The 15,098-nt window shown below is 37.4% G+C and overlaps 1 protein-coding gene across 3 annotated transcripts in view; it reads right to left on the reverse strand.

Moving 5' to 3' along the window:
• The window catches only part of LOC126848780 (tetraspanin-5), a 108,106-nt gene extending 93,187 nt beyond the window's left edge, over positions 1-14,919 (reverse strand). The window contains exon 1 of one of the 3 annotated variants that reach the window (XM_050589980.1): positions 14,406-14,919. In XM_050589980.1, coding sequence (XP_050445937.1) covers positions 14,406-14,495 — 90 coding nt within the window. In that variant the 5' untranslated portion in view covers positions 14,496-14,919. The remainder of the gene's footprint in view (positions 1-14,405) is intronic. The other 2 variants (XM_050589990.1, XM_050589971.1) reach the window with 2 other exon arrangements.
• Positions 14,920-15,098: the final 179 nt, after the last annotated feature.

Genomic DNA, 15,098 nt, shown 5'->3' on the forward strand with positions numbered 1-15,098 from the left:
TGTCGCTAAAGTGCATCATCGTGCATCAAATGCCATTCTTTTGGGAGAGTTGCACGACGAGGTTTCCCCTTCTCCCGTCTTACCTCACCTGCTGATGTAGAAGGACGGGGGGAATTCCTTTGTGAATCCCGTCAGCAGCCGGTCCGGAGCATCAACAATTGAGGACGCGGATGCAAGAACAGCGTGAGTGCACTTACCCTGCTTGCGCGTCCGAGCGCGCCGCGCATCCCAAGCCCTACTACCATATCCCGACCTGACCTATTTATGAACGGAGGGGCGCACTTGCGTAATAAAAGGTCGGTCGGATCGCCAACCGTGGAGTTGAAGGAGAGCAGCACCTATTTATGTAGTTGTCTATTGTCGTCATACGCGTCTAGTGTCGTCATCACCTTGTCGTCATCTGTCGCTTCTCATTAAGATCTCATAACAATATAAAAACGCGCGATGTTGATATCATATCCTTAAAGTGGCGCAAACGTAAACACGATATTAATTAAGATGAGAGATACTGTCCATTCCCTTATGCAATAATGAGTTTCGGAGTAAATTACTGCATATATATATATATATATATATACTATTATATATGTCCAGTGTCAGGGGAGTATGCGACATGTGTAATGTCACAGAAGATCGAATACCTAATTAACGGATCTAACGACACACACAATGTTAATAAAATTGCCTATCAATCGATAAACGTCATGAAGATAATAACGTTGTACTTAATGGACAAAGATTGACCGGCGATGACGACGAAACATGTTATCGCTGTTTTATTGCGAAAGCTAAATTGTACCTCCGACTTCCATGAATATTGGATTACCGAGTGTGTAGTGAATACTGGCGAACAAGAACGGCAAGACGTAAACGTCTTAAGAGTATGGTAATTCCGTGCATCGATTCATTCTTTTTATTTCGTCCCTCCCGATCCTCTCGTCGAGTAGATTACCAAAGTGCCTGTACGCTTTTATATCACGAGTAGAACGATGAGATTCCATTACATCGCGACCAAGTTTACGTTGGGAAGAAACGCTTCCAATGCAAGATGTCTCTTCCGAAAAACATTTCAGTGGTAAACTCCAGCACAATCTTATTTCACGTGCTTTTATTGTGTTCTTTTTTTATTTTGAAAATAGAGTAAATCCCTCAAGTGTGTCTTTTTACTTTTATAACCGCGGTACGTACTTCTTTTTGGCAATGACGAAATGTCTGCTTTCAAGGGAGAATACAAATCGATTGGTTTGCGAGATAAAAATAAACCCTCGATCTCGTAAAGCTCGACCATCTCTGGATTAGGAGAGCTTCATCGTAAAAACAAGTCGCTTCTCTAGTGCCAGTCGACAAATTTGCCTCAAAAGTTTCGTTGAAAAATAAAAACACAAGGTGTTTCTAAATAAACCGATAAATAATAAAAGTCGATTGAGGGACTATTGTCATATAAATATATTTTCTCTTTAATTTATTATCGTAATTGAGGAAATCATCACATCAATTTAATATGTTGTATTTACTTCATATACAGATATGTATTTTTTTTTTTTTTTCTTATAAAATTAAATCTTTTTAGTTGTAGTCTTTGAAAAGTTATAGCTTGAAATAGAAAACTTTATATATTAAATTAGATAGCAAATTAAAGCTGTACATGCTTAAAAATCTTTAGAATCTTCTAAAAGAAAAAAAAAACAGATACTGAATAAAACAAAAAGTGATGTAGAAGATTTGAATCGATGCATTTTTGTTTTCTTTTGAAGAGGAATTATGAAATGTACATCGAGAAAAATCGGAGAATCATTACTATGAATATAATGCGGTTATTGCAATTATGCATTTTCCAGTTAAATCCGCTGCGGTTTCACTCGCGCGTGATAATCGCGGCATTATCATCCAGATCCTCATCATCGTTATCATCGCGTCGACAGCGCGCACAAGTTTGTTGCGCAGTTCATCTCGCAGATCAAAGCCTTCCGCCAAAGTAATCAGGACAAAGGGATTATCTTGGCAGGAAATGCGGTTAGGAGCAACGTTTATGAGAAAGGACGAACGATAGGGTGTCGCGGTACAATAATATTCCTCATGACATTTTCCGGTGGCCGGAAGGCGAGTGCGTTTCGCGCACGCACGCACGCACTCACACCATTGCGCTTATTCGTTCGTTTGACTCGCAATAAAGCGTGTAGGGTCGTCGAACCCCTTTTTCTCCCTCTCTGTATCTCTCTTGTGAACGAGTTCACAATTGTTGCGGCAACACAACAGGCTGGCTCAAACAAATAAAGGCATCCGAGAAAAGAACGAGGACTATTTTCCATCGTTCAGTCTGCCGTTCGTCACGCAACAATAAAGATACGGTCAGAGAATAAATAAAAAAAAAAAAAACTCATATACATTCATTAGAAAATCTACACGTCGAAAGATCAGATTAGCATAACTAATTCTTTTTTTTGTGTCTCATAATTACATGTTATCGCGTATTACGACGCTGAGTTAACAGTGGAAAAAAAATGTATTTACAATATTTATTTTATTTTATCATACACGCCCACGAATATAATCTATTACGAAACGTCGTACCACTGTATATTCAGAGCGATGACAATTATACAGCGCAGAAAATTATTTGTGCGGGGAATAAATTGCGTTGCTGCCCTCGCGCAACAAGATGCATTTTGCGCGAAAATCTCTTAATCCGCAGCCGCGAGACAAACGAGCGCGACGCGGAAACCGCCCTTCGTCTCTGAATTCGCGGCAATTTAGCTAAGAGACGGAGAGTCGGTTTTTCAGCATGGGGTTATATTCGATGCACGCTAACAATGTACTACAGAGAATACACACCCCCCCCCTCTCTCTCTCTTTCTCTCTCTCGCGAACGTTCGCGGGTCTGTATATACCCGTCGGTGGTAAAATACGCCCGATATTTCAGGTGCGCGCGTATTTTCAACCCCCGTGGCGATACATTTAACGGGATCGCCCTGCATTACGCCGCGCGGAATTTCGATAATATTGAAATTTCGGGGCGCTTCGCGACAATATCATGCGGCAGTAATTTGCTACAATAATTACAAGGAATATTAATGAGGGGAGTTAATACGAAAGCGCGTGTAGGGAAGCGCTCGGGGCTGTTCCCGCGATTCGATAGAATATCGCAGTTACGTGCAACGTAGATTATAGAAATTTGCTGTATAGCATAGCGGTTAAATAATGAATGGCAAATCATTTTTATTCCTTAATAGCCTGAATATTTCAATTAATTATCAATTCTTCGGTTTAATCTTTTTTACATATTTATTTAGATTTTGTTAAAAGTTGCTTCTGTTGATATTAAGGGAAGACCCTTGAAACTTCTAACTTGCCTGTGTTTTTATCTCTGATCATAAAATAACACACAATCTCCAGGAGTAATCGCGGTGATTAACGATGCAATTTAATAATTAACGAGATAACGCGTTTCCGCATGATCAATTAACGATGCTGTTAATTTCTCGACATTGACGGTATTCGGAGATTGGAAATTAATGACTACCTCGTCGTAATTAGTTGCGCGATCGAAAATATAATGTATACGCGAGCGCTCGCCGCGTCATAATAATTCGCGCGCTATCGGATTTTGCGCGAATAATAACTATCGCAGAATACACAATATTTTGACGCTGTGTTGCAATGCGCGTATATAGCAGCAATATATTTTTGTAACATCGCCCGTTACTTCGCGCGCTCGCGTCACTTCAGCTCGTTACCTAGCCGGAAGGCGTTAATAGAGACGTAAATTGACCGACCGCCGGAGATGATCGAGCGACGAGATCATTCTCCCTACGATGAATCGAATGAAAATACAAGTATAAGTGCTGCAGGAAACGAATCGTTTCTCTCTCGAGAAGTAGAAAAGAAGAAAGAGAGTGCGAGAACACTGCCTGCACATCGCAATTCAATTTTTTCAATTAATTCCAATTTAATCACGAACATTGCGCAAATTAAATTTATTACATTCACGAATAAATTAAAATATGTTTTATATACCATATATTTTTGTTATATTATTTTATTTTCTATTGTATATAAAATATCTTAATTTAAATACAAAACTTATATGCGAGCTTATATTTGATTTAATTATAATTACAAAAAAAATACAATTCTCATCTCTCTGACAATGGACCGCGATTGCAAAACGCGTCATACGTGTATGCGTGTCGGGCAGCAACTATACCGTAACTGCATCAGGCTTCTAATATCGGGTTATGTAATGATTAGAAAGCGAATCGATGTTACAGCTTGTCCCGACATTCATTACTAACATTCGTTCCAGACGCGTTACTTCTCCCGCGTCCCACAGTGTACGGCCTCCATTCTGTTGTTAATTAACATCGCTCATTATCCCGCGCGATGAATGCCGATGATACTAGGGATACGATAAAATTTACGTCGGCGCAGTTTTCGCTGTTTTTCGCTGCCTTTTTGAACTTTAAAAAGAGCCGCGACTCTTAAATCGTGACTCTTCTTGACATTTCGTCGCGAAAAAAATCATTTTAAATAGATTCGAGAATATCTGCGATTGAAACGACTTTGCGCGCGCCCAGCGATATCGAAAATATACATATTCTAATCGTCGGTATATTTTTTAATCAAGCGAGTATTCATGCGAGATGAAATTTGCGTTCGAACGGACGAAGCGTAGCGCATAAACAGGTTTGCGGTCGAGAAGCAATAAAAAGAATACGAATCGCGGCAGGATGCGTACCTAAAAATAGGAATTACGTGTGTTTTCGAATGGCAGATATATCTTGTCATCGTCGTCATCGTTGTTGCTGGTCACGAGTTTTACGAGCCACCACGAGTCGAGAACGAGACTTCAGCGTAATAGTAATGCGAGCGCGATAAACCACCGCGTGGTCGCTATTCTTCGTTTGTGCGCGCGCCATTAATGCGGCATTTATGCTTTCGCCAAATTATACCGCGCGACGATGACTATACACGCCCGCTCGCGTATGATAAAAAGTATTATCGCCGAGCGTAATCGGCGTAACGATCGGTCTAAAGTCTGCCGGCGCAGTTAACCGTTGATAATTGAAAGCTTTTAACATCGCTCCCGCTACGATTCTATCGGCCGCATCTCCGAGTTGCACAGTAATACAGTCCGCTGAACATTGTTCAAATCAAAAAAGAGAGGGGAAAAAAAAGAAAAAAATATGTTTTCTTCTTTATTTATTATTTTATTTTATTTTATTTTATTATTCAATAAATAATGTCCAAAATAAATCATAGATGATTTGGATTGACGAGGGTAATTACAGTTTTGATAATATGAGATTACATAAACATAAACTGCGAATCGAGGTTCATATTAAAATAAAATACAAGATAGTGTGCGCATCATATTATTGATTATGTATTACTGATCGATATATAGATTTATATATTTTTTGGAGAGACTAGAAAAAATATCTAGAATATATCTGCGAATTTTAAAAAAGAATAAATGCGATTAATTAATTTTTTTATTATAATTATTTTCATCATCATATTATTATCCCCTGTGCATTAGTAACAAGTGTAACTATTGTTCCACCTTGATCTTGTAATTATAACATAAACAATATTTGATTTTATGTGCTTACCAAGCTCGATATTCTCAAAACTTTGAAGATGTACTTTGATGCCTGTAACAAGTTTTCGGAGCAGCGATATATAATTAAAATTTAACGATAAATTCAATTAAAAAATAACTAACTACTATTTAGTGTACATCGATAAAAGTCGAGCTAAGGAGTACTTGTGTAAAAGCCAAAGGAGGCGCGCCAAGGGCGCGTATCGCCCACCTGTTAAAATTCTCATCGGGCTCTGAAAGTAACGATGGCCGATCCTCTTTCCCTCCCGCATTCTAGCGAAGTTAAAACCAGGAAGTTCGTTTTAATAATCTCAGCGGCGTAACGTGCGCTCGCGTTACACTGGTGAGAGATAAGATTACAAAGAGCTCTCCCACTTTCTTTCCCCGGAAAATTGCGGGGACTGGCTGGGGCAATGCAGAGAGAGAGAGAGAGAGAGAGAGAGAGAGAGTCTCGGGGAGAAGTTTAATTCTTAAAATTGTTCCCCGAGTAGCCGCTTGTTAAGCACATCTCTCCTTTTTTCCTTCTCTCGCAACTTTGGTGCATTCTTTATCAAAGTTGCACTGAAGTAAAGGTTGTAGGGTGATTATTGTGTGCAGCGATCTTTTTAATTTTTCCACTATCGCGACTTTGTTATCGTTCTATTATTATATTTATATATAACATTATATATAAATGGATCAAATTTTACTTTCTTTGCCTTCCAGTTCTTCTCTATTTAACATAGATATCTATTAATTTATCCAAACAAATAAATTGAATTTAATATCATAAAGTGTTCAAAAAAGTTGGATCAAGTAATGTCGCGTGATTTCTTCGCATTTTTGCGATCTCGCTTTACGATGATAGACATGACAGATATAATTTTATCGAGACGTGGACGAACGGTTGCATTTTGCCGGTTCACAGACTTTGGCTTTGTGAGATCATCCCTACTTAACATTAACATAATTCTGGGGCGGAAAGACGAGAGAGAGAGAGAGAGAGAGAGAGAGAAAGAGAGATCGACTTTACATTCGGTTCGCGCCACGAACTATTCCGGATGCCAGGATGCGGAGATCGTCGTATGTGGACCTTTGTGCCATTGCACACGTAGTAGGAGGTCTTTGATGTTAGCGATTCCGACAAAAGGTGCGCGCGAATACGATCATCATCGCGACGTTCCGTTTCCACGCATCTCCCTCCGAATATCATTATCCCGTTTCTCATAAGACTTTTTGGCTTTGCTTCTTGACATCAGCAGCAGCTCGTTTGCTACACCCGAAATTCGGATACTTCTTCTTTTGAAACGCGGTCACAATTTCTTATATATCGTGACTTATCGGTATAAAATACATAATATTATATCGAAGTGATTTTTGTATCTAGATTTGAACATTTAGAAATGTAATTAGATTGTAACGCAAAAAAAAAATAATGTTACTTATAAATTTTACAGTACTTCTACTAAATGGAGAGATTCTGTTACACATATTCCAAATATTAAAAATTATGACAAAATTAATTTGCTGTGATATTAATTGTATTCAAAAATATTTTTTTTAATTGTCTGTTTTTTCTCTTGTTGTAGTCGCATATGAAAAAATAATCGCGGATAATAAATATTATAGTAGATATATAAGAGAGAGACACATTTAGCTTTAGATTAATTAATTAAATCGAATATATTTAATTAATTCGTCAGACATACAAATTATCTTTGTAGTAATTAGTAATGTTGATATCAACATGTTTATATTTCTTGTTTATATTCCTTCTTGATAATGTATGAAGTATATACTGATAATTTGATTTATTTAAAGTTTTACTGCTAATACTTTTAATTGCAGGTTCAATTTCACTCAATTAATTTTAGAATACAATATAGAATTATTTGCAACTTCAATTTAATTCAAATGTTCATCATTGTTGGTTACATATGAAAAGATCATTACCTGTAATTATTAAATAGAGATTATCCCCACACATAATTAGTGTAAATAAAATTTATTTCTATTAATGATCACACACACACATTGTTGCGTCGGTCTCTATTTTTATTCGTAAAGAGAATCATCGCGCGACATCGTTTAAAGATTAACATAGTCTATGCGACAAATAACGAGATGACTTCCATTTCCGCGACAGTACACGCGATGCAACGACTTGAGAAATATCGAGGAAAGAAGTTATCTTAAAGTTCTTCTCGAGAGAATTTTTATAAAGAACCGCGTGCGCGCGCGCGAGAATGTGTGCCGTGGTTCTACTCAAGTGCCGGCCGACGATAGAGCAAAACTGCTTTAACGACGCCTTTCACATACACCCTTGTGGCATAGTTCTCTTACATGACAAGTCTCCGGCTGCGATTAGATCGCCGAGATGTGGAATATCTCGAGAGAATTATACTCTTTTATATTATCGTATCTCGCGTATATTTTTTTCGAAAAATTTATATACAATGTCGAAATACAGGATGTCCTGTCAATCACTCTGATGATAGATGCTCTGACTACTAAATTAGATTTGATTTTTCTCAAACAGAAATATTTGAACGTATTAATTCTTGAATAATTAACAAGATAAGAGAATGTTTAACGATTTATTTGATGAGCCTCGGCAAAGCTTCGTACTTTAATGCAATAAAAATTGATTTGACGTATGATAATTTCACGTAAATGAAACTGTACTCACGTGTTGATTCGATGAGCTTGGTCGGATTTTCGCTCGAGGAAATTATCGATAAAAGCAGGGAAAATCACGCTAAAAAATTCAATCGCGTGAAGCTATCAAACAATTTAAATCATCCGATATTGTCACTCGAGCTCAAGGTGAATCGACGAAGGTTGCTCTGGTCGTCATATGTGTGTTGTCATCATCATTGTTTTGAAAATCCCCGTGGAAAGTCGACGTGCGCGCTTCTCTCTCTCTCTCTCTCAGTTCGCCATTACCGGAAATTCGCACATCCTGGCAGATAAGGACGCGCCGAATGAGGAGTTCGCATCCTCCGTGCACCTCCATGGCATGGTGGCCGGTTGCACTGGTTACAAACCGGTTGTACGCGCAACTTTTGTAATGAGATTCCTCAAACGCCGCCGACGGCGGTGAAGGGTGGTGCGGGGAAATCCGGGTGAAGGGAGGAAATCGGCAGGGACGGATCTAAGGAATTTTTAAAGAGTTGATACTCGGGGAATTTAGTGTTCGAAAAAAATAATTTTCTTTATATTATATAAAATTATTATTTTTTCTCTTTTTATCTTTTCCATTTTCTCTTTTATATGTTGTATATAATATTATAAACCTTTGCAACAGTAATAGGTGTAAAGATATTGTTATTGTATTTTATATCTGGAAAGTAAAGGATGATATAAATAAAAAAAATTATTTCCTTAAGAAAAATTGACAATAAAGCATTAATATACATTTTTAAAATATTATAAAATATGAATAAAGTTTGCGCACAAAAAATAAATAATTAAGCGTGAAGTCACTTTGAAACTTGAATAAACCAAAACATAATATTCGTAATGTATTTTGTTTAACCAATCTTTATTTTATTATAACATATATTTACTGCATTATTACACTGTTTTTTCAAATAATGTTGAAAACTTTAATCGAATAAAACTTTTGTTTTATTCTATAAATTATATGATTCTTCAGGTTACAAGTATATATAGCTATGTGAAAACTAATAGCTAAACTTATTTTTTTCTCACACACTTTCTAGATATAGATATGCAAATAAAATTTATAGATAATATAATACTATATATATCTATATATAATATTATATCTATATTTCTGGAAAACTAAAAAAAAGTAAGTTTTATTATCCGCCTAGATTGGGAACATAATAGCTCATGAAAAATGAGCTAACGTTTTCGCGAAGAGCAGTATCGGTGAAGTTTCGTATGCTCGAGCACCTATGGAATCATCTATGGAACACGCACGCGGCCGTTCACACGCACGGGAGTGACGTATAAAGCGGGAGAATACCGCCTGGTTCGGAGTCATCGTCAGCTAGCAAGGCCAATCATCTGTTCGAGGGCAGCCATGCAGAAAACGCGGTGAGCGGATTCGGCTCGTGAAATATGTCTATCCTGCAGCCGAATTCCTTCCGAGACGAATGCGAATGATTAATTCGTATAAGTAAGCTCCTATAAAGATTCAGATATTTTTATACAAATTTTTATACAAATTATCTCTCCCTGATCGATAAACTTCGTCTGCGGATTTTTTAACAAATTTGGACTTTATTTTGGTAAAATTTTTGGTTTGACAGAGACGGCTTCATCTTCTTCAAAATTTAATTATAAATCTCATTTGACTCAGAAATGTAATAATAATTGACCTTTATTTTAATTCATCATTTAGATTAATTATTCGTGTTTAAATACAAGAGAGAGAGAGAATGTTTATATATAAATTTGTTATTTATGCAGACATAATTTATTTTTTGAATAGTATAATAAATGCAAAGAACGAATAATGCAGTAACTTGTTTCTCCACTCATCTGGGAAAATAAATTTCTAAACTAGCTATTGAAACAGCTGTCATTAATTCGAGCGAATTGCAACGGAACTGGACCAGCTGTGCAAGCTTGATAAGCACGAGTGCATCAATATGTAATCGCGATTCCAATCGGAGATGCAAATAATGCAGGACGAATAAGCATCGACGATAACCGATGATTTAAATTGTGGAAAAAGCGCGGGAGAAGTAACTTTTTTTTCAGGATTTAAAGCGAAAAGAGCAAACGCGCAGAAAATTATATTATGAATTCGTTACAGGTTTGCGAGTGATCTCGGAGATGTTCATCTCGACAAGCCATAAATGTTTCGCGCAATATCTCATTTTCCCGTGCACCAACTTTACGGACAGTATGACGCGCACGGATTTCCGCTTCGAGGGAAAACCTTTCCGTTCGCGGAAAAAACTTTGTGATAAAATTATTTGCGCGCGATGCTCGTTATTATTTTTCAGCGACGCATAAAAATTTTACGAGGTCGGAGCTTCGCGCATTTCTAACAAAATCTCTTTTTCTGTCTACATCTCTCTCTCTCTCTCTCTCTCTCTCTCTCTCTCTCTCTTTCTTTTCTTCTCTGTTTTTTATCTCCCACACACGTCCCAATTTATATAGACCGAGGAACGATAGTAGTCGCGAGGTTAACTCACTACGACTTCCAAACTACTAAACTTAGCGCCTCGGCGAATGTTTACAAGTTCGTCGAAAGAATATCAGGACCGTATCGTCGAAGTTGCGACTTTTATTAGCTAGAACGAGTTAAGGATCGTGATTCGACCGATTCCACGGATTTTCACGCGGTACGTAGCTACGTGTTAATTCTAGCATTTTTCACATAGATAAATATTACATTTGATTTCTTGCGAGATTTTGATAAGGAATTATTGCCATTATGTTCATTAGTGTAAAGTCATATATTCATTTATTCATTATATTCATCTTTATATAGATAAATCCTAAATAAATAATGAGAACGATATTTTTTTTAAGAAAAATAAATAATTATTAATTATTGCTTGCTATTGTTTCTCTTTTATAATACACGATAAACTATATATATATAATTTATATTCAATAATATTTGTTACTTTAGCGTTCCAAATTCTGTTGCTTTAAAACATAAATTAATTAATTATTTGAAAATGTAAAATTAATATTTATTTTTTATACACTATTTAAAAGTCAATTATTAAATTTTTTATTTATTAAAATTATCTATCTCTTTATCAGAATTATCTATCTCTTTTTCATACAAATAAAATATTGTGCGAACACTACTGTTCAATTAATCCATTATTAACATAGACTGCGTTTAATATCATATGTACATGTAAATAATATTATTCGTTATATATTCTCGTGTATGAACCGTAAAATGGAGCCCAGATGAGTGCGATCTTTCATGGCACAGCCGCTATTTAATTACGCAGAGTGCTTGGCAGGAAGAACTCTCCACATATCACTAGGCCAGTGCTACATTTCATGAAAACCTCGAACCCAACCCGCCGCCCGGTTGCGGGAAAATCAATAATACCTTTAATCCGTCCCGGTGAAATAAGCTCGCACGGAGTTCATTACCGTGCGGTTACTTCAATCCGAGAACAATTCAGTTTGCGAACTGCAATGCGATCCTTGCATTTTTCACCATCTAAATTCCATAAAATGCCAAATTCCAATAGCTTTCATTAATCGGGATGCATAGTGACAGAAGATGTAATATGAGTATATGTTCGACAGAAAAATATTGAATAATTTGGCTTGCATTAATAATAATGACAAGTTTGCTCAAATCTCTTTGTTTTCGATTTAAAATATCTTTACAAAACTATTAATATCTCTTTTCGTTACGACAAAGACAAACTTCGATCGGAAACTTTAATCTCGCAATTGATATCTCGCAGACTTTATGTGAGGCTTACGTCACTAAGAAATAGGATTTGGTTAGAAATTCTATGAAGTTGAGGCTTATGCTCGCATGTAAATCAATCCGTACAAACTCTTCCGTGTTGATATGTGTACGCGAAATAAAATTACGATTTGTAAACAACATGGCATAAACGTGGCGCGACAACGCGGGATGCAACACTCGCATGTGGAATTGATCTATCGCCGTCTATCGTAACGCTATCCACCGTGAGAACGGACAGCCGTTCGATCAAACAGAACGTAAATCAAAAAGAGAAAGAGAGAGAGAGAGAGAGAGAGAGGACTACAAAACGCATAGTGTCCCGCAAATGAAATCTTTCATTTTCCGATAGTTCGCGCTATCCCCTTTAATTGCAAATGTCGCGTATCATCAAAACGCGTTAATTTGCGAATTTTTCTATGAAAGATGTTACAATTGTGCGCTTGTGGGATTTCCCATTTTTTCGATTTTAATGAACATAAATGAATGAAATTAGGCTAAAAATAAACATCGGCTAGGAGCGTACAAATACACAGAAATATAAAAAAAGGAAAAAATTATTTATTTTTGATAAAAAAAAAATTTTAACCGAGAAGAGATAAAAATTCCAAGGGATTTGCGAGAGTGATTCTCAGCTAATAGAAACGCGCTATTTTCTGTTTATGCGTCTCTAATGTACCTCGTACATTGAGTAATATGGTGTATATATATATATATATATATATATATATATATATATATAAATTATATACTGACAAATGTACAGAGACCGTATCGCACACGTGCACGCTGCATAGCGTCGTCGCGGTCCTCGCAATTGGGACACTTCGCGGCCCGCGCGAACTGCATTGCGGGTCATTTGCGGCGGTTTCTGCAAAAATGCAGCGTCGCGAAGCGAACGGACCATTACAAATTTCCCTTCCGACAAACAAGTTTATCACTGCCAAAAATTTTACCCTTTGAAACATATCCCTTTATCGTAAAAGTTTCGCGATAAATTCGAACGATGGCCGACGTTCGTTATATTTAGGTGCTATCTTGCTAAAAGTCCATTCGATTCATATATTTATCTTCTATAAATATCGCATACACACAATTATTTTTAACTGAGAATCAAATAATTAGCATATTAAAGGATTCGATTTGTGGAATAATATCTACATCAATATCTATATTATATAATTGATAAAATTGTAATTGGATTAAGATACGTAATTCATTAATAAATAATTTATTTATTGATATTTTAAGATCATAAATTTGTTAAGTTAATTTTTTATAAGGGCTAAAAAATGAATAATATAAAATATGTTTTTTATTACAAGATTTTAATCTTTTTTTTTATTTACATTACTATTTTTCTCTCATCAATGACAGTAAAATAGTAAGCTACTAAGAAAAAGGATGCTAATAATCTTTTAATCGCGATCAGCGAGACAAGCTATTTGATTTTTATGTGTCAGATATAAAAAAGTTTTTTATGACATAATGAAGCCTCGACTGCGTTTCTTAAATATATTCCGATAAGCGGCACATAAGAAGACTTTAGACACCATAATTGATATCTGTCCAACTCTCTCAAATAGCGTTTAAAAGATAAACTATTCGACTGACATGATAGACGTAATCGCATTCTAGCAGGATTTCATCCTAAAGGGGAAGAGCTTTACGAAAGGGGGTGGAAAAGAGCGGGACGAGCGCTTCGCAAGCGTAATCGATAGATCACGCGCGTCAATGATTTTCTCATTTAATATCATTAAGATAAGAACGCAAAGGCACGCTACGGTGGATTGAGATAATATATAAAACAATTTCAATGCCTGAAGTAGGCATTGAAATTTCATTATTCATTGAAAAAAAAATGTGTACACGCGGTCTTCTCATTTTATTATCGCATATACAATGCGCATAACGGGCTGGTATTATAATCGATAAACATTTTCATCGAACATGAGCATTATTAAACTAAACAATATGACACATTTTATTTTGAACGCGAAAAAAGCGACTTGCATGTGATAATAAACTCTCATTGTAATGCAAACAAAAGCGACCGGAAAGTACGCAAATTTCATTCTGCCTTGGAAATATTGTTTGCTGTTATATTTGCCAAACGCAGAGAACTGCTAAGGGCTTCGCGAAGCTTTTATGAAACTGAAGTATAAAAATTAAAAGGAACGTTTTTACAAGTACCTCGTTTACCAAAGTGCTGCCTTTGAAGTGCTGTCTTTTGTGCTTTCTTTCGACTCTTTATATACACTATTTTTCCCTAATGAAGCTATATTCAGACTTAATGTTCGCGAAATCTCAGGGGTAACGTCCGAAACCTCGTATTCCTGATTCACGCGTGCGACATCACTCTTATTATCCTCTCTCGCGCGCGATGATACTCACCCAGAACATGACGTTAAATCCAAAGATCACGTACTTGAGGCAGCAGCTCACCTCGCTGGTATCCCTTCGGTACTTCCGCACGGCGGGCATGGCTGAGAGACATTTATCTACCGATCGTGCGAACCCCTCGCATACGTGCCACACAGACACAACACAGATCGAGAACGGAGGGTACACGCGTGGCAACGGCGGAGGGAATTATGGAGCCGCCGCGGGGGCGGCGAGGGAACACACTGTATAATTCATATACTACGCGAGGAAACTAGGAGCACACCACCTGATCGAGCTGATTACGAGAGCGACGACATGGCAAGCGCGAGGCGATCTTGCGAGTGGCCTCTCTTTCGGCTTCTTCCTTTTTTGGAACGCCCGCGCGCTTCTTTTATCTCGCTCCCTCTTTCTCTCTCGGGCTCGGTCAATCAGCTGATCACAGTAACGCACCGTACCGCAATTACGACTGTCGCCATTGTCACGTCACGGCGCGCACTGCTCGCAGCCGGATCAACGAGACTGCCAGCAAGTCGCGACCGCCGCCTGCCCTCTCTTCCCTTTCCGCGCTGCACTTTGCGTGTTCCGCCACCCCCGGCGATCTCCCCTCTCTATTCCAGACATCCGCTTCCCCTCCGTCGCTCGAAGCGCTTCGCGCTCCCACTTTTAGACGGTCTTGTTGATCTCTCTCTCTCTTTCACTCGC

The sequence above is a fragment of the Cataglyphis hispanica genome, chromosome 1, assembly GCF_021464435.1.
Source record: "Cataglyphis hispanica isolate Lineage 1 chromosome 1, ULB_Chis1_1.0, whole genome shotgun sequence".
In the NCBI taxonomy this organism is placed as follows: domain Eukaryota; kingdom Metazoa; phylum Arthropoda; class Insecta; order Hymenoptera; family Formicidae; genus Cataglyphis; species Cataglyphis hispanica.